Here is a 23,554-nt window from a genome sequence, read left to right as displayed (position 1 = left end):
TGGGGCCCGGCTCCCGGTTCCCTAGAGAACACGTGCCTGGATCTGCAGACACAACCCGGCCGCCCACACCACGAGGTTTTCAGCTCCCGCTTAGAAAATAAAGAGACCGGGCACTGTGGTTGGTTTTTAGCAAACGTTTAATTCTGCGGGAGCCGCAGGCCAGGAAGCAGGAGGCAGCGGAGAGCACAGCCACGGGCGGGGGCAGGGCTGCACACAGTGTTCATAAATAACTTAGAGGCTACAAAACAGGCGCGTAGGCGGGCGGGCGGGCATCTAGATGGCAGCCTGCTCCTCGGGGCCGCGGTGCCGCACGGGCTCCAGCTGGCACACGTCCGACACCTCGAAGCTGGCCTCGTACTTGGCCAGGATCTTCATGAGGGGCCGCAGCTTCAGCCACCACTGCTCCTTGGGGATCCTGTGCCTGCGGAGGGAGGGGCGGGCGGCTGAGCAGGGCCTGGGCCCCCACGCGGCGGGCCCCCTCCCCCCCTCCGCCCGGGCCGCGCACTCACTCGAAGTCCGTCTCCTCCTTCAGCTGCGCCACGGGCTGGAAGAGCAGGTTTCTTTTGCTTATTCCCAGCACGCACACGGAATCGTCGCTCACAAACCTCTTTCCTATAAAAGAAAAGTGACGTAAGAAAACGAGGGGGTGACGTCATGGTGTCGGCACAGACACCCAGCACCTGGAGTGAAGTGGGGACGCAGGCGCTGGAAAGCGGGCGTCACGCAGATTTTCATGCCAAGTTTTCTGAAACCTGAGATGAATTGAAAATTTTGTGGAAGATAAAAGGCAGATGCAAGAAACGAACACCACCAGGTCTGTGAACCCCAAGGCGCCCCAGCCGTCAGCCCTCCCTGCACACAGAGCAGAGCTGGGATGCAGGTGGAGGTCTAGCAAACACCCACAGATCAAACCAGACCTCGCCTTAGAAATGCCCTCCCAGGGACCCTCAGGCCTCTCGGAAGCTAGAACAAGCTTGTCCCCCACCCTCCCCCCGGGCAGGGACAGGGGACACGGCCAGCCTGTGGAGACGAGCACCCCAGGAAGGCGAGGTGGGCTTAGCACTAGCGAGTCAGCTGAAGAAATTCAAGTGACCGTCTCATTTGACGCAAAACTGTATCGTATCCATCACGACTGAAAGACGACTCAGTGAACATCAGAGCGTCCAGCATCTACCAAAGACCATCAGCAAATAATAAGTTGCGGAACGAAAGACTTCAGTCAAATATTGGTAAGAATTCTTAGTCGTGAAACATCGAAGGCGTTCCCTGAGCCATTAGGGTGGAGAACGAGACAGGAGTTCAGCTGTCACTATGTCTTGTCGGGATTTCTCTGGAGAGAACACAAACACCCACCAAAGGTATCGAGGAAAAAACCAAAAGGTCGCATGTGGATGCTGTACGTGTGGATGTAAGAACCAAAGGAAAAAATGTATCTACAAATAATTACTAGGATTAAGAGAGCATGTAGAAAGCCACTGATGGCAGAAATCTTGGTACAAAAGTGAGCTGTATTTCTGCACCAGCTGCAGGAAACTAATACCGTTTACGGTCATGTGTATTATTTAAATGTGATCCTCCCCACCCCTCCAAAAAAAAAATCCAACAGAATTGATGGACCTTGACACAAACAGCCAGGAACAGCCAAAACTGGAAGGCCCAGGCAGGACTTGCCCTACCAGGTATTAGAAACTGTTCACAAAACTGGAATATTGGCAAGGATTGTAATTAAATGCCTAAACATCAACCAAACAGTCCAGAAATAGTCCCTTAAGTTTCTGGACACCTGATTTATGATGGAGATTGAGGAGAGTGCAGAGTTGAGGAGAAAATGGATTTTTCAATGACTGGCACTCAAATAATTGTCCACATGGAAAAAATTAGACCTTAAACTTTGTATCAGTTCAAGTGGATTATAGAAGGAAATGTAAAAGGTGAATATTTTCGTAACAAAAAGCTCAAATCTTTAAGAACAAAGTTAAAAAAAATTGGGTACCTTAAAATTAAGAGCATTTTACAAGGTAACCTTGCAGAATATGACAGGGTTTGCCACAAATGGGAGACACGTGTCTGCAACCTGTGACTGACAGAATATAAAATACGGACTGCCTATAACAAACAAAATATTAAAACTTCCTCTAAAACAATCAAACTATTTTTAAGTCCTAAGAAATGATATAAACAAAACAAGAAATCATCAGATACCATGAAGTGGTAACAGAATAAACAAGAACTTCTGACGGGCGGGAGGGGCCCGGCGTCTCCCTCCTGACTTGGAGGTTCAGCCTTCTTACAGCCACACCTCAGCCCCCGGGTCACAGCAGTGGGGACAGTCCATCGGGGGTGGCCCAGGGAGGGCGGGGACCGTGGCCCTCAGGCGAGCGAGACTGGACTGGAGAGCTGGCCCACTCCCGGGTCAGGGCGGGACCCGGAGGCCGCTGGTCGCCCGGTGGGCAGGTGGGTCACAGGGACTCAGGAACCGGCCCTACAGCCCCATCAGGGCAGGTCCCAGGGGAACGTGCTCTGCACTTCCCTCACGTAAACCACAAAACCACAGCCTTTGAAGGTTTAATCCTACAAACTCAAACCCTGATGGAAAGCCGTGGACCGAAGTCCCCAACTCCCGAGCCTGCTGCCCGGGGCAGGGCGTCACACGCAGGGGGCGGACCCGCCAAGGAGGAGACAGTCCAGGGACCGCCCATCCTCTGGCACTTTCTCCAAAAAGAGGCCCTTAAGGAGTCAAGGAAGATGCCAAGGATCTCAAGTAAAAGCCAGTTCAGAGCATCCGCGTAGCAAAGAAACGCAGCCAGGAAAGGGCATGTCTGGGGTCCTGCTAGCGGAGCCCGCATGGGCTGGCTGTCCTCTATTCAAGGAAGATGGATGCTGCTGTGTGACCGGGCCGCCCCCGCTAGGGGATGAACGTTTTGTTTCTTTCATGACTTTTACTCCTGATCTTAACCCGTGTCAGAAGCGGCAGCCGCAGAGTCCAGTGAGCGTTGGTTTTGTCGCCTGGAGCCCAAGGCCGGGTGGGAGCCAGGGAGGAACGGGGGCCCAGAGCGTGGTCCCCGCAGAGCACGTCCCCCCCGCCCAGAGCTCGGGCCCCCCACTCCACCCCGCCGCCTGCTTGGTACCTCTCCCCGGGGACTCCTTCAGCTTGGTGCTGACCCACTGCATGGCTCTGGTGGCAATTTTGGTTCCAAAGTTTCTATCAAACGGTGAAGGCGCCCCACCCTGTTGGCAGTTAGAGTTACAGGAAGGTTAGTTACACAGCACCAGCTTCCTGGCTCTTAGTGTTTCAGATGGAGTAGAGATTAAAATGACTATTTGACAATATTCACATCACATTTCTAACACTCAAATGTGTAAATATGGGATTGTAGGGGTTTTTTTTTTTGGGAGGGGGCATATTTCTAGGTCCCTGCACATGGCTGGAACCAAACCAAAACAGACCCCGTAACTCCTGCAGCCAAAGCCCAGCCTGTCGGGCCCCCAGTGCTTCCCCGGAGCAGGGTCAACAAACGAGAATCTCCAGCAGGACCCCTTAACCTTGTTTGGGGTAGGTTCCGGGGGCTGGTGGGGGGACACAGTTCCTTTAAGAACTGGATCAACTCTGTGGGCTCGCCTAAGAGGCGCACAGGCCCACCACCCCAGCACGCAGCCTCCGGGGACTCGCTGCGTTAGCGGGCCCTGGGTTACAAGTTCTTAAGATCCAGGACTGAGTGGCGGTGTCGGGCCGTCAGGGCACCAGGTCCCGCGACTCCACGCCCTCTGCCTGCCTTGTTGTCTGGGAGCACTTATGTGCATACCCCAAGATTCTTCCCAAATGGCTCCGATTTCATGCAAATCTCAAGAAGTATCATCTGAGATTCCAGTTTACACGGGTACTTAATTTGAACACGTCTTCCCATGAGACAGGTGTCACTAATGTACACGGAAGCGGATGGTTTTCCTTGGAAAGCCCACCTGCCCAAACGTCACCCACAACGGGGAGGGTCCCTGAGGCGGTGACCTCTGGTGTGACAGTTACACGGCGCGGCCCCGCCGCGCCCCGCGGCCCACCTGCTGCATGTGGCCCAGCACGTTCTTCCTGCAGTCAAACACCCCCTTGCCCTCCTCCGAGTACAGCTGGTAGATGAAGTCGGTGGTGTAGTTCTCGCTGCAGCTCTCGTTCCTGAAACACACGCAGCTCAGTCCCGCCCCTGCACGCGGCCTTCTCGCTTCCTCATGTCCGGAACCTCATAAGAGAACCCCGACTACCCAGCAAAAATGGATCTTTTAAAATCACCCTCCAACATGCACACGCCTGCAAGCCTGAACACCAAGCAGCACAGGGGCCGTGTGTCCTCATGCCTCCGGGATTCAGAGGGAGGCGCAGGGCTGCGTGGCTTGCGGGGGTCGGGGGAGCGGGTCCCTCCTGCGCAGCGGGGTGCGTTACCTGAGCACCAGTCCCCTCTGGATGGTGGTCTTCATCTTCTCCGTCAGGTGCTCCACGTTGGACTAGGAAAGAGTGCTCCCTTTAGTAAGACACTTTCATTAAGCACCTGCTGTGTGCCGAGTGCTGTCCGGCCCTAAGCGTGACCGTGGCAGCGGGGCAGTCAGGGCAAGCTGCTCCCGGTTCACCTCGTAGCAGAGAGGACAGCAGACACGTGATGCGTCAGCTAGGGACACATGCCGAGGAACCTGTAACCCAGCAGGTCGTGGAGACCACGGCCCCGGGGGGCGGGGGGCGGCGACTGAACCCAGCCCCTCCCCGGCGCCCCTGTCGACCCGTCGGGCGGCAGCCCCGCGGGCCCCGCGTCCCCGTACCTGCAGGTCCCGGATGTCGAAGGGCTCCTCGAAGATGTAGGCGGCGTCGGCGCCAGCGGCCAGTCCCCCCATGTTGGCCAGGTAGCCGCAGTAGCCGCCCATGGTCTCGATGATGAAGACGCGGCGCTTGGTCCCGCTGGCCGACTGCTTGATGCGGTCACATGTCTGCACGGGGGGATGCAGTCAGGTGACGGGGACGCTGCCCCGTGGCCTGGCCCTGACCTCGGTCGGTGCGCTGGGGTCCCCGCGCCCTCTGCCCGTGGCCTCGAAGGGCTGTGCTGCCGGGCGTGGGCTCTGTCAGCGGGCGCATCCCTCACTTAGTTTTCTCCTGAAAAGCCCCGGGGACGTTGGGTCTGGCTGTGCTCAGTCTATCCTGGACACCTCCCGTCGGGGCACCTCTCCACAGAGCCGGATGCTGGCCCCAGACCTGCCCCCGCAAGACCTGCAGACTCCCCAGGAGGCACCTGCACCGGGCCCTCGGGGTCAGAGACCCATCCGGCTGCCGTCCTCCCTCGGGGGAGCCTGCCAGGCCCCCGCCCTGGTCCATCCACCACACATGCTCTGGTCCAGGTCAGGCCTGGCGCGGCCCTTCGGGGCATCAGACGCAACCCCCTGCCCCAGGGCTTTGCACGGCCTGCTTGTGGGGGCAGGACAGCGGCCCCCAAAGACACCCAGGGCCCCACGCCTGGAACCTGCGCCAGGACTGCAGGTCCCCTCTGCTAGGGGCTCTGGTGACACTGCACAGCATCTCCCCACAGGAGTCACCCTGGTGCAGGTTTCTGCAACGGAGCAATTCTCCGATTCGGAGCGGGGGTGCCTTTCTCAGTAGATTGCAGATCCCATGAAGACAGGCATCGCACACAGTCGGTGCTCAATACGTGTCTGACAATGAGAGAAAGAAAAGCAGACCCCACCCTGCCCCATCCGTCAGCCAGCAAGGGCAGCCGTGCAGGGCTCCCTAAGAAGGTCCTAACAGTTCTGAGTCCAGAGTGGAGTCCTGAATGTGCGGACGGGGGCTCGCGAGACCAGGGGTCACGTCTGGGGAAGACAGGTTTGCGCACTGAAGTGCACCACCCCCAGCGTGCAGGTCCTCCCCCCAGCACTTCGGGTTAAACGCGAGCGCCGTTCTGATGAACAACGCAGGCTGCGCTCCACTGCTCCTGACCACACATCCACAGAGCCGCAGCCTCCCCCAGACAGTCCCAGCTGACTTAATGAAGATGCAGCGTGCCTTCAGTGGGTGGGCAGCTCCGTGTTCTCCAGGAGGTGAGACGAGAAGGAGAAATTGCATCGACACAACCCGTCTCGTCTTCCTGGTGCTCAGGTGGGGAAGGGGGTGCCCGGCAGCGTGGGGGCCACGGGGGCAGGAGGGGAGACCCGCTGGGCCAGGGGACAGACCTGGAGGGTGTCCACGGGGTCCCTTTACGTGGCATTCGAGCACTTAAACTCCCTGCCTGGTCTTTGTCTCAGAGGAATTCAGGGGTGGGCGGTGCAAGCCCCGCCCCCAGAGCTGCAGGTCATGTAGGTTCCTTTTCTGACCCTGCCTGACACCCAAGTCCCTGTCACTAAGGCAGACCACAGCGCTGCCACCCCCTGAGGGCACAGCCCCTCTCCCGGAAGGCCTGAGGACCCAGACAGCTGCGGCGCCTGACCGCTGATGAGGCCCAGGCGGCTGGGAGCCCGCGCCCCACCCCGGAGCTTATCGCCCCGGAAACGCTCTCGTTCACCCAGGTTGTGTCTGAGGCTTGTGTTCACGTGATCTAAAAATAGCAAGTCCTCCCAGCGCGTCTCATCCAATTACCCAGAGCAGGGCGGACACGGAAGAGCCCGCAGGACCCCTGCCCCAGGGCCCGGCGGGTGGGGGCTCTGACTTCTGAGCTGGGAGGAGGGCATCCGGGGAGGGGGGGGTCCACTGCCCTGTGTGGCCAGGACCCACCCTCCCGGCAGCGCCCTCCTGGGCACAGAGCAGTCCCGAGAACAGTCTCTGGAGATCGTCCACTGGAGGAAAGCCCTCCAGGTACACCAGGTCCCAGACGGCTCACATTGTGCCCCACGGGCACGTACACACAAAGCCTGGCGTGCGAAGATGAGGCGGGGCTTGGAAGGGCCTTGAGACAGAAGAGAACCCGCGGGCTTGCGCGTGAGGACCCCCACGTTGCCCGGTTACGAGCTGGGAGGTGGCCCCCTGGCTGCAGTGCCCCCAGAACCAGGGCGGGGGGGGGGGCCCATCCGCAAGGCCCGGGCGGCTGGTGAAGCCGGGTGACGGGTGACACGTGCCAGGCAGGGGCAGGAGGGTGACCACGAGTGTGGGCGTCCAGAGGTGCCGACGCCACCCGCCGCCCCCCAGCATCTGCAGCCTGGGCTGCCTGACAGAGGTGGGGAGGCTAAGTGCTGGGCACATGGAGCCCCCACCTTGGGGAGCAGAAGAACATCCCATCCCGCATCCCAATTCAGGGAGAAAATGGGTGACGTGCCACAGGCCGGCCCACGACCTCGCCGGCAGAGGTCCTGGTGACAGCCTCCCCGCCTCCCATTCAGCTCAGAACCTGCAATGAACTGCTGTTTCCCGGGGGTCTGTGCCGAGCTGAGCGCGGGAACCCTCCGGCACAGGGTTCTCTCTGCACCTCTTGGGGGGGTCCCCAGTGGAGGAGGACACGCCCCAGAGCAGAAGCCCTCAGGTCCCATCGCCCAGACCAGGCTGGGGGTGGGGGGTGCAGGATGGACGAGGGTCAGTGCTGATGGAGCACTGGGTGGACGGGGCTCCGAGGCGCTGGCCCCCCAAACAGAGCAGGACCTGCTGGATCCCCACTCAGATGGGGATGGGAGGGGCTGTGGGTGAAGCCCCCAAGGGCAGTGCCCCACACGCCATAAAGAAGGGCATCTCCTCCCCAGGGCCAGGCTGTCCTCGACTAGACTCTCATGTCCTTGGGCACCGGATCCGTCTGCAACCCCCCACTGGCCCCACGTCCCGTCTCCTCTGACAGGCTAGGCGACCAGCTGGTCACCCGGGGGCCTGGCAGCAGCCTCGCCAGACTGGGAGACACCTGGAGCCCCTGGTTCGGGCGATGCAGGAACAGGGACCACCAGAGCACCGATGGTACAGCCTATTTTTACTCAGTACAGGTGGGCCCCCCCGCGACACAGAAACTGGGTGAGAAGTGATACAAATGCCAGCAGATGAAAAACTGGGCTCGTTCATTCCAGAAGATCGGACGGGGCCCCCCTCCCATTTCTCCTTCACAGGAAACAGAGACCCCGCGGGTCCCACCTGTTTCTTCTTGGAGCAAAGAAACAAACCATGACAGCAAACACAGAAGCTCTTACCCCCACGATAACATTTAGGCTTGTGTCAAAGCCCACGCTCAGGTCCGTGCCTGGGACACCGTTGCTAATGGTGGCCGGCACGACACAAATGGGGATGCAAAACTCAGGGTAGCTGTCACGCTCCTTCAACAGCATCAGCGAGCTGTGGAAAGCCTGAAGCGGGGTGGGTGCAGGGTCAGCGGGGAAGAAAGTGCGGGGGGCTCGGGTGCAGGAGGGGAGACCCAGCAGTAGGGGTGCTGGGGTGCAGGAGAGGAGATACAGAAATTGGGGGCCACAGAGTGCAGGGAGGGAGATCAGACGTTTGGGGACTGGGGGTGCAGGGAAGAGACTCAGAAGTGGGGGGATGGGGTACATGGGGGACTCTGAAGTGGGGGGCATGGGATGCAGGAGGGGAGGCTCTGAGTCGGGGGATCTTGAGGTCAGGAAGGGAGACTCAGAAGTGGGAGTGTTGGGGTACACGAAGGGAGGTACAGTAATTGGAGGCCATGGAAAGCAGGGAAGGAGACCCAGAAGCTGGGGGACTCAGGGTGCAAGGAAGAGATTCAGAAATGGCTTGGGGTATGGGGGAGACTCAGAAGTTTGGGGGCTCGGGATGCAGGGTGGAGACCCAAAAGTTGGGGGACACGGAGTGCAGGGGAGACCAAGCAGTGGGGGTGTTGAGGTGCAGGAGGGGGTCCAGAAATTGGGGGTCCAGAGGATACAGGGGCTGAGACCCAGAAGTTGGGGGGCTCAGAGTGCAAGGGAAGACTGAGAAGTGGGGGGATGAGGTGCAGGAGGGGAGACCCAGAAGTTGAGGGACACGGGGTGCAAGGGGAGAGACCCGGAAGTTGGGCTGTCAGTGTGCAGGAGAGAAAAGTTGGGTGGCACAGGGTGCAGGGGGGATACCCAGCAGTGGAGGGGCTCAAGGTACAGGGGGGAGAGCGAAAAGTTGGGGGGCACGGGGTACAGGATGGGAGACTCAGAACTGGAAGGGCTTGGGGTACAGGAGGAGAGACTCGGAATTGGGGGGCTCCAAGTGCAGGAGGGGAGACTCAGAAGTGAGGGGATGGGGAGCGGGAGGGAGACCAAGAAGCCGGGGGACTTGGGGTGCAGGGAGGAACCTAGCATGGCGGGGCTTGGCGTGCAAGAGGGGAGACCCAGCAGTGGGAGTGTCAGGGTACAGGAGAGAAGACCCAGAAGCTGGGGGGCACAGGGTGCAGGGGGAGACCCAGCCGTGGAGGAGCACAGGGTGTGGGGGAGGGAGCCAGAAGTTGGGGGCTCGGGGTGCAGGAGGGGAGACTCCAAACTTGGGGGGCACGGGGTGCGGGGGCAGACCCAGCAGTGGGGGCAAGGGTGCAGGCCAGGCGAGGGCTCCTGGCGCGAGGGGTCAGGGCAGGCGGGCGGCAGAGCAGGGCTGAGGCGGTGCCGGGTTAGTGGTGGGAGAACAGCCCGCCCTTCCTGGCACCTGGAGGGGGTGAGGGCAGCCACCGCGGGGAGAGCTCAGGGCCCGGCCCGCCTGTGGGGACCACGTCGGAGATGCAGTGCCGGCCCTGCGGCCAGAAGGCAGAGCCCGGGAGCCCCCTCCCTCCGGGGCCCTGGGACCCTCGCACAGGGCCGCATGGGGGCCCCGAGCCCCGAGCTGGTTTGGGACCCCAGGGAAAGTGTTGGGCTCTGATGTCAGAAAAGCTGGCTGTTCTCAAGCATGGGGCCGGGCCCAGACCCCCATCCCAGTGTCAGTCACAGCAGCTCTTTAGCGACCCGGGTCCACCACCCCCGGCCCTGAATCCACGGCTCCAAACATGGCCAGGGCCGGGCAGACGCGTGCCCCGGGCCTCCGCCCGTCACTACTCCTCCCACCTAAAACCACCGCGGGGCGCCTTCTGCAGGGAAGTCCGCAGGCAGGCGACCCAGGCCTCCCGGGGGCTGTGCTCTCTGCCCTCCCCACCCCCTCAGTCCCCAGAGTCCCATGGGCGGGGTTTCAGGGGGCTGCAGCCCGAGGGCGCGAGGATGGAGGGCCCGCGGTGGGTCAGGCCAGCGGGCGGCCGGGAGGAAGGTGAGGCGGTCCGGGGGTCGCTCACCTGCCTCTCGCCCCCTCCACCCGGCCCGGCCCTGGGCCCCACAGGGACCCTCCTCCTCCCCAGGGCAGCTCAGCACCACTGCAGGGCCGCCCGGACCCCTACTGGCTCGATGCGGAGCGAGCCCCGAGGCTAGATGGCTCCCGGGCTGTCTGCACACCCCGCTCCTCCCCACCGCAGACGCTCTGCATCAGAGGTGCCAGGCGTAGAGGGCGGGCAGGGGCGCCGGCACTGAAACCTGACAGCAGTTCTACACCTGCAGGTTCCTCCACCCTCTGGTCCCCGTCCCTCCCCTGCTTTTCCTCTGACCTCCAAGAAAATGAGAGAGACGCTCCCGGCCCAGGGAGAACCCCGCCCAGGAGCGGAGCCCAAGGTCCTGGGACGACGCTGAGCCGTCCACACCGACGTCATCCAGGGCCACCAGCAGCGCTGCGGCCACAGCCACCCTCCCGGCGCCCGGGTTCACTTCAGCTGTGGTTCCGGAGGGGACAAGCGTGCCGGTCCCAGCCTCAGCCTGCAGGCTCCCTAAACCCCTGCCCTGCAGCATTACCTATGCCCCGGAGACCCCAGCACCTTCTGAGGCTGAAAGTCCCCTGGGATCTGTTTCAGGTGATGCGTCCATAAGCTCAGCACACAGACGGACAAGGAAGAGGTGATGTGAGGACAGGGGTTACGTGTCCAGAGGACGTGACAGCTGCTGACACGAGGCCATCTCGGGGACCCCACCCTTGGCCCCGGGGACGTTCTGGCCAAGGGCTCCCTTGCTGCGGGGCCGTCCTGACGTCACAGGGGGTCAGCAGCACCTGGGCCGCCACGCACAGACGCCAGTGGCTCTCCCTGCCCAGTTCTGACAACCGCAATGTCCCTCGACATCCAGATGGCCCCTGGGGGCAAAGTCCCCGCCAGGCCCACCCCGATCTCAGAACAGCGGCTGGACCAGGAGGTGCCCAGGACGGTCCTCAGTCCCTCCAGGGCCACGAGCAGGGCCTCTGGACCCCAGGCCCTGGGCCACAGGGGGCCTGCGTGGGAGACAGCGACCGACTGAACGGATGAACAGATGCTGCGCCCGCTCTGGTCCCCCATCCCTGAGGGCCTCCTGCCTCCCGGGCCAGGTCAGGAGGGACCGGACCCCCAGCACGGTCCTGCCTGCTGCCCCCCTTCCTGTATGTGTCCGGCCCAGCCGAGGTCCAGCCCAAACCCAGGCCTCCTAAGAGACTCAACCTCACTGTGGCTTCACACACACAACCCCGGGAGAAACCCAGTGACTTCAACCCGCCAGCCGGCCTTCCCTCCCCTCCCCAGCTCCAGGACCCACAGAGCAGGCCTGGGGAGGGTCGTCCTGACCACCCCCGACCATCCATCACAAACCAGAACGAGACCCCCTGTTCAGGCCTTCAGAGCATCACCTCCACCCACCCCGTGAGGGTGGTCCCGGCCCCGTCACCAACAAGCTCCGCCAGCTTCACAACTGTGACCTCGGCTCTGAGAAACCCGGATGAATAAAAACCCGCACGCAAACACGCGCATAATAAACCTCAAAATCCCTCGGAGGGGAGAAGGATGGAGCACTTGGAGTTTTCCCCAGACCTATTCTGGTTTTCAAGTTTTCAACAACACACGCATAAGAAGTCTTTATCACCTGGAAAAACAACGCTTTGCAGCAGAGGAGGCTGGGGTTATAAAGTGGGAGAATCCCGGCCGGCCTGCCCGCGTGCTTGTGAAACATCACGGGGGACAAGCACCGCCCTCGGTCAGGACCCACCAACCGCCATTCTCAGGGTCCCCGCCACCCCAAGGGGATCCAGTTAGGTGACAACTAGGAAACGAACTTGGGTTGCTTCTACTGCAAGCGTGGCGTGAGCAGGTTCAGATCCAGCTACGCGGGAGAAGCAGTAGGACTGTGACGACGTCCGTTTTGCGACAGACACGACCTTTCAGCCCAGAGCTTGAGCACGGGCCAGGGGCGAGTCAGTCCCACAGCAGCAAAAGCGGCACCAGGGTGGCACAAGCAGCGGCGGGCAAGGGGGCAGGGACGTGGGTGAGGCGTCCAGCGCGCGGACACAGGCGGCACCGGAGGGCTTTTTAGTAAAGAAGTTGCAGAAAGTTTGAGAGGCTCAGGAAAGCAAGAAATGAGCACTAAGCATCGCTCACCACGTAAATTCTATTTTAAAAGCTTTTCTTTTATCTACCGGCTCTACGAGACAGACTTGATGCCATGGGCTTAAGGGTTAAAAGCTCAGAGAAACAGTCACGAGATCTACGTCTTGCAAGGACAATAAAATGTGAGAATTCACTGAAAAATTTCAGATGCCAAATTTCTTTAAAAAGGGAGCAATGCATTTCGTGTTAGACACAGATCTTCAAACTTCCATGCAACGTTCCAAGTGTGATTTACAAATACAATAAGTAAGGTGTATATCTATGTTTTGTTATGGTCTTTTGGCAAAAAACAAAAAACAAACAAAAAAAACAAAACAAAACAAAAAAAACCCCACTCAAATAACATCAATATTATTTTAGGTGAGGTTTATTCAATCCACAAAGGGGAGGATGGGGATGAGGCCACCGGCCGGAATCAAAAGTAATAGAATTGTTTAAAAGTGGATTCAGGTCAGTGAATAAAAATCACAAAATATTTACTCTAGCTTCTACCCTCAAACATCAAAGCACAGGCCACTGGACCCAGGATTTATCACAATAAGGTGTTACAGGCTTGAGGTAAATTTAGTTCAGCCAAAAAAAAGAAAGAAAAAAAAGCCTTAGAGGAACATCCTCATCACGGTGACCCTAAACTACCCGAGCCACAGAGGATGTCACCCCGGCTGCAGCAAAGGAAAACGGTGGTAAGAATCTTTGGAAGCGGATTCGGTGATTGTCAGGCTTTTTTGTTTTTTGGACGCGCCAGCAATGTGGGATCTTAGTTCCCCAACTAGGGATGCAACCCGCGTCCCCTGCATTGGAAGCAAAGAGTCTTAACCACTGGACCTGTTTTTTGTTTTTTGTTTTTTCCACTTTTCAGCAAACCACCCTGGTGCCGCGGCTCTGTCTCGAGTGCACAGAGAGATAAAAGCGGGCCAGCGCCCGGGGTTAGCGACCGCGGCCCCTGCTCTGCGGCCGGCACTCACGTCAGTGATGGTGTTGAGGGCGGTGTCTGCCCCGATGCTGAAGTCGGAGCCTGGCACGTTGTTGGAGACGGTGGCGGGGACCATGACCATGGGGACGCAGAACTCCTCGTGCTTCCCCCGGGCGGCCGACAGCTCCAGCAGCCCCAGGTAGGCCTGTGGGCGAGTGTGTGCGGTTGTGGGGGCGGCGGGGGAGGGGAACGCAGCGCCATGGGCAGCGGGGCCAAGGGAGGCCGCGGGCATCGCCCCGCCCGGGTGAGACAGAGCCGCTCACGGGTGACCATCGGACTGTTCGAGGGTCTCATGTTTCCTTTAAAGGAAACAGAAAGCCCACCGCGGGACAGACCTCAGCTGAACATCAAAAATGAAGGCAGCCAGTCCAACACGTGGTTGAAAGATAATAACCCGGCCCCTCCCTGCCCTCCTCACTGAGCAGCCAACATGCTTCCCATCCAAGAGAGCGCGTCACTGCCATGGACTCCACCAATGTGATGGTTCACGGAGCAGCGGGACCCCAGCCAGGGAGTTGCGCTTCCGCTTCCCGACCGAGTTGCTCTACGTCACTGGGCCTGCATCCCCGAGTCCTGCCCTCATCCTCTGAGTCCCCATTACGCCGTGGTGGCTGGGCCTGCGGCTCCACGACCCCCTCCATGACGCAGGGCGGTCAGCACAGGGCTGACGGGGCCGGCACGGGGCCAGCGGGCGAGCAGACATACCTCGAATCCGCCGATGATCAGGAGCGCGTTGATGCTGTGGGTGTGCATCTGGGCGGCGATGTCCTCCAGGTACTTCCCCGGGAGGGTGCTGGGGACCGGCCAAGGGAGCGGGGCTCAGGCAGGACCCCCTCTGCGTGCTCCCCCCCCCCGAGGCCAAGCTGCATGGCACCAAGGGGCAGGGGGACACCATCCCGAGGGCACTGCGGGGCGGGGGGGGAGCCGCGGCGCTGTGGAGGACTAGGCCAGCCCTGCGGCGGCGCGGGTGCCCCGACACCACAACACGACAGAGGCTGGGAGATCCCCCTGGACGACAGGTCACACGCGTGTGGAATCCAATGCTCATGAGACTTAATTCCCAAGTACTTTCCTTCCACATTAAAATGTGACACACGGTGACGGGGCTGCACCCGGAGATCAGAGAGAAGAGAGTTTCGCAGTAAATCAGCGCCTCGGGAACACACCCCGTCCCCGCTGTGTCCCAGAGCAGAAGCGGCTGCAGCTCAGTGCTTTTCTGTGGAGCCCCTGGGGTCCTCCCCGCAGCTGTGGGGACCTGGGGCTCAGGCCTGCGGTCCCCACAACACTGGCCACCAATCCCGTCTACACGGCGCAGTCACCGCAGTTCAGGCATCCCTGTGGGCCCCACTTCAAGCGAGATGAGGGCTTTCTGCCACCACTGGGTTCTTCCAATCGACGGAAACAAGGAATTATCAGAGGAAGCCGTTCCCAGGTGCCCTGCTTTGTCTCTTTTCAAGGCCACATCTCACCGGCTTCCCACAACACCACCTGGGTCCTTCCCGGACCGGGACGGGAACTGGTGCCAGTTCCTCCGGGTGTCTTTAAGGGAAATTAAAGCAGCGGCACCTGCACCAGCTGCACCCCCCGAGGACGCCCAGCTCAGAAGCAGGATGGGAGCATTACCGTTTGGTCCCCAGAATGGAGCCGCCTTGGCCGGTCCAGCCGCCGACGTCCGCCCAGCCAATTTCCTTTATCTAACGTGCAAACAGAGAAAGAAACAGCTGCAGTGAAAAAGACAAGGGGATTGGAAAGCACCTCTGACAGGCTGCGCGTCTGTAAGGATCTGAGAAACGTCAGGAAACGGCTTCCACTGTGAGGCTGAGTGAGCCGTGGCCTGCACCGTGTTCCAAGGCTCCACAATTAGGACCACGGACAGGCCAGGCCCTCCCCTGGGGCAGGACCCTGTATCCTGCTCTCATCATGCCTGCCGGAGGGATGCTTTAGTGAGCCAAGTCCTACCACGCAAAGTAAAAGGAAAACTGACATCTTAGCTTTCTTAATTAAAATAAAATTTTAAAAAATCACTTAAAAATTGAAAGCCACCTAAAAGCACTGATAAATGTCCACTAGGTGTTTGCACCTCCCCGCCCCCAGCACTCATCAGTTTCCTGGGCTGGTTCTCCCCTTTCTCTCTCCCCTCCCTCAGAGCAAAGCCCTCTTCCCACCTTCAGGCACACACCCGGGGTGGGGGGCTCTCTATGCCACAGTCTGAAACACCACCAGCCTCCAAACGCACATCTCTGCCCAGGCCTCTTGAAGGCCCCGCACAGGGAGCCACCTGCTCACTGGGCACCTCCCACTCCACCCCATCCCAGCGCCTCTCACATCTCCCACCCCCATCAGTTGCAACTCAGGCCAGAAACGGACTCGTTCCTGCCCCCTTTCTCACACCTGTGTATATTTAGTGAACAATTCCTGCTGGCCAGGCCTTCAAAATTACCCAGACCCTGGAAGATTTCTCAACGGTCTCCACCATTGCCAGATTAGACCAAGCCCCCAGCACCCTGCCTGGGCTGTTGCCGAAGCCCCCCAACTCCTCTCCCGCCCCCTACTCCTGCCTTCCGTGGAGATCTGTCAGAACGCACCAAGCCCCTGCTCCAAACCTGCCTGTCTTTTCAGAAGAAGAGCCAAAGCCCTTAGGATCACCTACAAATGATCTGGCCGCCACTTCCTTTCCCCTCCCCTCCTTCCTCCTCCCTCACTCGCCCCTCTTCTGCAGTAACCTGAGCCCCTCCCGCACCCCAACAGCTCAGGGCCTTTGCACCTTCTGCCCTGCCTGGGACCAAGGTCTGTGTCCCCGAGGGCCACGCACTCAGCCCCTTCACACGTCAGTCTGAGGCCACCTCCCAGCAGCACCGGCTTTGAGCCTCAGTGCAGACGCCCGCGGCACTCCCCTCCCCTCCCCTGGGTCTTGTTAGCCTCTGTCACTTCCTGATACGCTGCAGAGTTTATTCCATCGATTTTTACCTCCGTCATCTCCCTCCCTGAGATGCAGGGAGTCTTGCCTGCTTTCTTCACTAATTTGGTTCCACAGCATAAGAACTCAGTAAGTAGCTGCTGAGTCACTGGGTGGATAAACACATTCGCCCCCTTATCTGCAGGGCGTACGTTCCAAGACCCCCAGCGACGCTGGAACCCTGCATACCCATGTCTTACCTGTACATGCATGCTTAGGATAAAATTCAATTTATAAATTAGGCGAGGAGAATATCTGAATCTCCGGCATCCCCTGTTTTGTACTTTGGGGACATTATTAAGCAAAGTAAGCGTCACCTGAACGCAAGCACTGCCACCCCGTGACTAACGGGCAGGTACTCTGGACAAGAGGATGCTTCATGGCCCGGGAGGACAGAGCTGACGGCCGGAGCTTTCATCAGACTACTCAGAACAACACGTAATTTAAAACTCACAGACTGTCTCTTCTGGAATTTCCTATTTCATATTCATGGAGCACAGGTAACAAACCACAGAACGGAAACCTTGGGTGAGAGGGGACCAGGACACACCTGGCCCAGAGGGTAGCATCTGGGGCCTCACCAAGCGCTCAGCACCCTGCATCCTACGACCTCGGTCTTGCTAATTAAGTCTCGGTGCTCCAGCTTCCTTATTCAGAAAACGGCAGCATCTCAGCTTACTGCGAGGTTTAAATGGGTTAAATACGCAGGCCCCGGAGGAGGAGCAGTGTGCCGGGTAAGCCCCCAGGCAGCTACTCTTCTCATTAGGTTTTTATCGGGGCGGGAGCCGCGCCTACACGCCGTGCGCTTCACCCACTGCACCCCACGCGCGCCCGCTCCCCTTCCGGCCTCATGCCCAGGTCCGCCGACCCCAGAGACGCCTTCCCTACCGCCTCTGAGAGATCCAGAATCTGGCTTCTCATCGGGGACCACCCTTGCCGGGCACCCCGGGGCTCACCTGGCCTTTGGCGAAGCCCTCGAAGCCGTCGTACACGGCGAACATCTTGTGTCCCTCGGAGATGCCCACGCGCACAGCGGCGCGCACGGCTGCGTTCATGCCGGCGGCGGGCGCGCCCACATTCACGACGCACACGTTGCAGTTGCTCTGCAAGTCGCGGGAGGGGGGCGTGGGGGTGCGTGTGAGGGTCACGGTCACGGCGCGTCCGGCTCACAGCGCTGCACCCGGAGCTGGGGCGCAAGGCAGAGCGCCGGGCCCAGGCGCCAGAACTCAAGAGCTGCATCATCCGGGTGGGAGGGGGCAGGAGGAGAGGGCCGGCGGCTTGGACCCCGGGCAGCGGAGACCCGAGCGGGCCAGGGCAGAAGGGCGCCCGGGCCAGGGCAGGACCCAGGCATCGCCGGAGGCGGGGAGAAGGGAAGGGGCGGCAGCACCTCCTACCTTGGGGATCTGGGAGTCCGGCAGCTTGATGGCGAGCCGCTTGTAGGTGTTCAGGTTGTTCTCAAAGCTCCTGGAAGAAAGGGGCGGTGTCGGACCAAAGGTAAGAATGTGGACGGAGCAGACGGGCTCCTCTGGGGAGAAGGGGCCTCAGAGGAGGCTTGTGCGGGGCGCAGATGGCCCGCGGGTGCCGGCTGTGTGCCCGGCTCTCAGGCAAAGGGGCCGGGGGAGCTCCCGGGACTGGACAGATGCTGCACGAGGGGCTGAAGGGCAGGCCGTTTAAAACGCAGGTTCCTTTCCCCAAACGCCAGCAGCCACATGCACTCGCTACCCGGATCCCGCCACCTTCTGAATCACCCCCCGCCCTGAGGGAAGCAGATTTCTCTCTAATCAGTCACCCAGACCATCGCCCTGCAGAAACGGTGCCTGACTGCACACCGTCTTAACTTCTGACTTCTTGTGTTGAGACAGAACAAGCACGACCAGGGGGCACATTCTAACACCAGGCCTGATGAACAAAGGCGCCCAGTAAAACAGGCTTTTTCAGGACAGTCACCTTCCTCGGAGTTGCACAGCGTCCTTAAATCTCCTCTCGTCCATCGCCTTTTGTACATCCTGGGTCTGTAAGGAAATAAGGAGAAAACGTGTCAAGCGTCCATGCATCCTCAGATCCAGCCTGGGAACGTGGGACCAGCTCGGTCCTTCCATCCCTGGTCCCTGCACGTCCGACCTCGCAGCCCACAGCCTAGGGTCAGTGAGCCTGCACCACCCGGCTACCGGGGCACACACGCACGCACGCACGCACACACACCCACGCACACACAGACTGCATGTACTGCCCTTGGCTTCAGGGAAGTATTTTTCTAAGGTTACTTTCAACAAGTCCCTTGACTGAATTACTTAATCACCTCTCTGTACATGTTAGAAAATCCATACACCTCAGAGCCACTGGGAAGAGCAAATAAAATAATAGTCATGAATAGACTCTGAAACATTAAAAATAGTAACAATTTCTAATGCAACTCCACGGCCGCCTCACCTACTGGACAGTCAACTGGAAAACCATCGCCCGCGTCCCCACGGCCAGTGGCGCGCTGTGGGCCTGAAGGCGGCACGAATCGAGTGGTCCCCTGAGTTAGCCACCCCCATGTCGCACCACAGATGTGAGGGCCTCGGGGACAGGAGGGCGGGAACGGCTGGCCCTGGAGAGGGTGGACGGTGTCCTCTGCCCCCAGGAGCCCCCAGTCCCTGCGGAGCCGTCTCCAGGCTCTGTGACCTGCTCACAGGAAGCGCAGGGCGCCCCAGGCACACCCCCTCCCTCCCCAGGCTAGACTCACGGTGGGGGCGGCGAGCTCGGTGTCACGGGAGGGGAAGGGGCCCGGCAGGTGCTGCAAGGACTGCTGTCCCCCCGGGGAGGGGCCCTGGTCCGGGGAAGGTCACGCACACGTGTGGGGGGGGCGGCGTGCTCACCATCTGCACGCACTCCATCAGCGGCAGCCGCACCGCCTGGTTCCCGCTCAGCGACACCACGCAGGCCGGGGTCTCGGGCGTGGCCTGGAGGAGGGCGACCACGGCCTCCACCCCCATGCGGCTGGCCTGGAAACCACGAAACGATGATGAAGGTCAGAGACGGCCCTCGCCTGCCCGGGGACACGCCCAGTGCCCACGGACAGAGCCTCCCCCCCTCCCCCCGCATTCAGACGGGACCAGCTGTGTTCTCCGCTCCCCCGCCCTCAAGCCCCCCCCCCCCACCCCGCTCCTCCTGCACTGAGCACCCGTTAGTTACTCAGAGGCCTTCCTGCCCACTTCTAACCCACCTCCGACAAAGAGATGCACTCCACCGAGAACCGGCCCAGGGTGCGGTGGGGTGGGGGTGGGGGGCGGGGGCGGGGTGGGGGTGAGAGGCGTGTGCAGCAGGAAACCGAGAACTGGACTCTGGGTTTCTGCGGTCCCTGCATCCGTTTCTAGAAACCTGCACGTGGATATGCCCTGGCCACCTTCTGGGTTTTGTCCCCCATGTTTGGTGGGGTCTCCCGGTGTCTGGGTGACCAGGGGGCCTGGGAATCCCCCTTGGCTAGCAGGTCTACCCCTGAGACCACGGGCTGTAGCACCCGGGGACGAGCCACCCAGCCTGTGGGCAGAGGCGCCCTTTACCAATGGCTCTACTCAATGTCACTCAGTCTTCGTAGCAAACTGGTCCCTTTGCGACCCCAGAAGTGTTCCTTCCCTCGTGATGATGGCTGACCGCTTCCAGCCTCACTCACCAAGATCCTGTCAAAGGCTGAAGGCGTCCCGCCTCTCTGCACGTGTCCGAGGATGGTCACCCGCGTGTCGTAACCCAGCTGCGTGACCACGAGCTGAGGGGAAACACAGAACACAGCCCGCTCATCAGCTCATTCTAGACACGGGGGCGGCGAACTGGGAAGGTCTCTCTAGCCTTTCTGCACATCTACGTAGAAGAATGTTCTAGTTTCTAAATTTCACTTCCGGAAAGGATGTTTAACAGCTTGCTGAAATTAATTTTTTTAAAGAATACTTTTATTATCAAATAAAACCTTTGTCTCTCCTACCTCACAAGTGAACATAAGTTAACACGATTTTTAAAAAATTTCCATAGCTTGTATTTAAAGCATATACTTTGTAAAGATATACACACTTCCCTGAATCACCTTGAATTTGTAAGGTTGTATTTGAAAAGCATGACACAGTAAAATCAAAGCGTCCCCTCGGTCCAGGGCACACGTGAACCCAGCCGGGCAGTGGGACGGGCCACCTGTCCTCACTGGACCTCGTTTACTCTATAAAAATGATGGGGCTGGGTCACAGGAATTCCATGTCTCCTTTGGCTCTAATATTCCACAACCCAATCTCAACTTCCATTAAGTAGGAAAGAAAATCTTTGCTCTGATCGTATTGATTTGTTCTATAAATACTGGCAGATGACTTTCACAGCTATTTTAATAATCAGGTGGAAAGCTGGTCAGGGGACACACAAAAGGCATCAGAGAAACCAGCTCGCAAAGCCAAGCTGATAACGTGCTTTGCCCTCACGGGCGGCTTCCACCAGAGCCTGTCTGCCTCCCCAGTGTTGCGTCCAGGACCTGCCCAGTTACCTGGGTACCTGGGGAGCCCAGCTGATCCCTCCCGGGCAGACCAGCTGGCACCTGCCGAGCGAGCCCTGTGGCCACAGGATGCAGGGTCCGCCCCCATGCAGGGCGGAGGAGCTATGACTAAGGTCAGCCGAGCAGCTTCTCTGTGAGTAAGGCCGTGCTCAGCTGGTGCTTTCTGGTGGAGGGAGGATGCGCTCTGCTGACCCCCCTGGCTCCCGGTGGCCGGCACCCAGAACTGGAACCTTCTCACCCCACCGGATCGCATCTCCTCTCTCTCTGTTGGGGGAGCCTGGGGCCTTTGGGAATATGCCCGACAGCATTCCAGAGGCATGGACTCTCCAGAAGCCAGGGGCTGTATGATTCTCATGCCCATAAAGTTATGAATCATTATGAAAATATTTTTAATTATCAAGAAGAACAAAAAATACTTGAATAATAGCGCACGGTTCCAACCCCAGCGCTGCCCAGGGTGTTGAAATCTCCCGTCTCCAGGCAGGCGCGGGAGCGGGTGTGGGGAGCCGGACACACTCACCTCCTTGATTTGCTCAGAGGTGATGGGTTTGTTTTGGGTGTCAATGGCTCCTTCGGCCACAATGATGATGTTCAGTCTTTTTTTCCGGGCGCGGTTCTAAGAAAACAGAAGATGAAATCCTCAAACGCCTAACCATTCTCAACGACACAACGGGGGCCTCTGCCCCAACCGAACTGGCCTCTCTGCAGGGGGGCACGGTCACCTGACCTCATACAGGGTGCTACCTAGGGACCCGGGCAGGTCAAGGTGCCCTGGGTGAGCAGGTGGGATGGCGGGCCTGCAGACACGGCGGCTGCCGCAGCATCACCACAGGTGCAGGTCGGCCCCCGGTGTCTTTGATCCAGAACCCCGGACGGCGATGAGCTCCAAGGCTGGGCGCCCAGGGGGGGTCTCTACTGCAAACCAGGCCCCCAAGCTCCCCCAGAAGCCGGAGCCAGCTTGCCACCTCCCCAGGAACCCTGCCCCAAGCTGGCCCTAGTGAAGGTCAGCGATTCTCGCCTTTGTGATGGGCAGAGCCAGCCCCAGGCCTCGGCAGGAGGCAGGCGGGGCACAGAAGGGAAAGTGGAGCCCAGGCGGGGCCGGAGCCACCCCGCAGGAACAGCCAGGCCAGCAGCATCCGACACCTGGGCCCGCGGTCCCCACAGGCTCACGGCCAGCCTACTGCGATGCCCCGGATCACACTCCTCGATTCTGTTCTCTATAAAGTCCCCAGTCAAGGACCCTCCCATGGGGGGTGTGAGCTGCGTGGGGCAGCCAGCCCCAGAGCAGGCAGCACCCGAGGACATCGGCCCCTCCTGCGTCACAAACACACGTGCTGTCTTGCTGTCTGTTTCTGACAGATATTAAGTGCGCTACACTTTTTTGGCCACGCTGCATGGCATGCAGGATCTTAGTTACCCGACCAGGGATTGAACCCGTGCCCCCTGCAGTGGAAGCGCAGAGTCTTAACCACTGGACCGCCAGGGAAGTCCCAAAATGTGCTACACTTTGGAGAACTTATTAATCAGAAGTACTTTCTAGAAGGTATAAAGATACAGCTACAAGAATGATTATTTTAGCATCACTTGAAAGAGCAAAAATGGAAGTAATGACTGGTCCACAGATATGGTTATTAGCTAAACAGCCATACTTCATCCATAAAATAGACTATTCCAAAGCTGCTAAAAAAAAAATGCGGTCGTCTACCCACTCAGGTGGGAAGAGAGCCAGCTTGTCTGGGTAGTTCACTGACCGCCTCCTGGACCCCCACCTGGATGGAGTCACGCATCACTGAATCCTCACGAAATCCCTACGGAGTAGTGGCATGACCTTGAGTCACAGCTGAGGAACTTAGGACATGGAGGGGAGGTCGTCTGTCCAAACATCATTTGCCCCGTGGGTGGCAGAGCCAGGAACCAGCCCTGGACTTCCGATGCCCCTGAGTCCTTTCCAGCTTTACATCCTAATGCCTGTGATAGGGGGATGCTCTGGGGTTTGTTTCTTGGGCCAATTATACAGCAAGGTATTTAGAAGAACTCTCACAGCGCTACACTGATAACCACTAAAAATTAATGACGTGTCACAATATCGAGTGTTTCCACCCACATGCGTTTAACCCGACAGTCCTGACTCTGCAGCACTTAAGTGGGGTCCAAACACGTCCTGATTCTCATCCTAGCTGACAGGGCATTTTATAACATCTGAGACTCAAGGAGCCTTGCAGATAAGACCGTACAGTTATAGAAATAATGGAGAAACCTAAAAACCAGCCCCACAGCCTCACTGCTGATCTTCTGACCAGCCGGGCACTTCCTCGCAACAAGGCTGTTTCCTGGTCCCTAAGGGCATTAGACCTCGGCCTGAGTAGTATCATTGTGAATGAGGCCAGGGACTCGGGAGGGGAAGGGACGGGTGCAGGGACAGGCACGTCCCTCAGGTAATGGCTTGTGGGATAGCAATTAAGTGGATGTCCTCAGCGCCAGGATGCAGTACCTGCCTAACAGGAGGGCCAGTGCTCCACTCCTGCACCCAGCCACGTACCTCACTCCACCTGGCCGGCAGAGAACACCGCCCACGTCCCCAGGTCAGAACCCAGAGACAATGAACTCATTTTTACTCCACTGGGAACAGTCACCCTGGGACGTGCCCTGGTGCCCTGGGCGGCTGCAGCGGAGAGCTCCAGCCTCTAAAGGGTGTGTGATTCTTCCTAGTGAAGGGGCTGCTGTAGCAACGTCTTACAGGGGCTTTTGGGTCAGCAAAGCTTATCTGATAG

General features: G+C 59.3%; 1 protein-coding gene across 3 annotated transcripts in view; it reads right to left on the bottom strand.

Annotated features, from left to right (window-relative positions):
• Nucleotides 1–119: 119 nt before the first annotated feature.
• PFKP (phosphofructokinase, platelet) overlaps nt 120–23,554 on the bottom strand; it is a 52,743-nt gene continuing 29,308 nt past the window's right edge. For 2 of the 3 annotated variants that reach the window (XM_057730329.1, XM_057730330.1), the window contains 15 exons: nt 21,304–21,399; nt 19,926–20,018; nt 19,132–19,257; nt 18,218–18,282; nt 17,665–17,734; nt 17,227–17,373; nt 14,938–15,008; nt 14,020–14,107; nt 13,307–13,459; nt 4,804–4,968; nt 4,433–4,494; nt 4,057–4,168; nt 3,129–3,228; nt 510–612; nt 120–421 (listed from right to left, as the gene is read on the bottom strand). In XM_057730329.1, coding sequence (XP_057586312.1) covers nt 274–421; nt 510–612; nt 3,129–3,228; nt 4,057–4,168; nt 4,433–4,494; nt 4,804–4,968; nt 13,307–13,459; nt 14,020–14,107; nt 14,938–15,008; nt 17,227–17,373; nt 17,665–17,734; nt 18,218–18,282; nt 19,132–19,257; nt 19,926–20,018; nt 21,304–21,399 — 1,599 coding nt within the window. In that variant the 3' untranslated portion in view covers nt 120–273. Of the gene's footprint in view, nt 422–509; nt 613–3,128; nt 3,229–4,056; nt 4,169–4,432; nt 4,495–4,803; nt 4,969–8,127; nt 8,281–13,306; nt 13,460–14,019; nt 14,108–14,937; nt 15,009–17,226; nt 17,374–17,664; nt 17,735–18,217; nt 18,283–19,131; nt 19,258–19,925; nt 20,019–21,303; nt 21,400–23,554 lie in introns of all 3 variants that reach the window. The other variant, XM_057730331.1, reaches the window with a different exon arrangement.

This window comes from Hippopotamus amphibius, chromosome 4 (assembly GCF_030028045.1).
Source record: "Hippopotamus amphibius kiboko isolate mHipAmp2 chromosome 4, mHipAmp2.hap2, whole genome shotgun sequence".
Classification (NCBI taxonomy): domain Eukaryota; kingdom Metazoa; phylum Chordata; class Mammalia; order Artiodactyla; family Hippopotamidae; genus Hippopotamus; species Hippopotamus amphibius.
The sequence above is the reverse complement of the archived record's forward strand: the minus strand, read 5'-3'. Positions and strand labels throughout refer to the sequence as shown.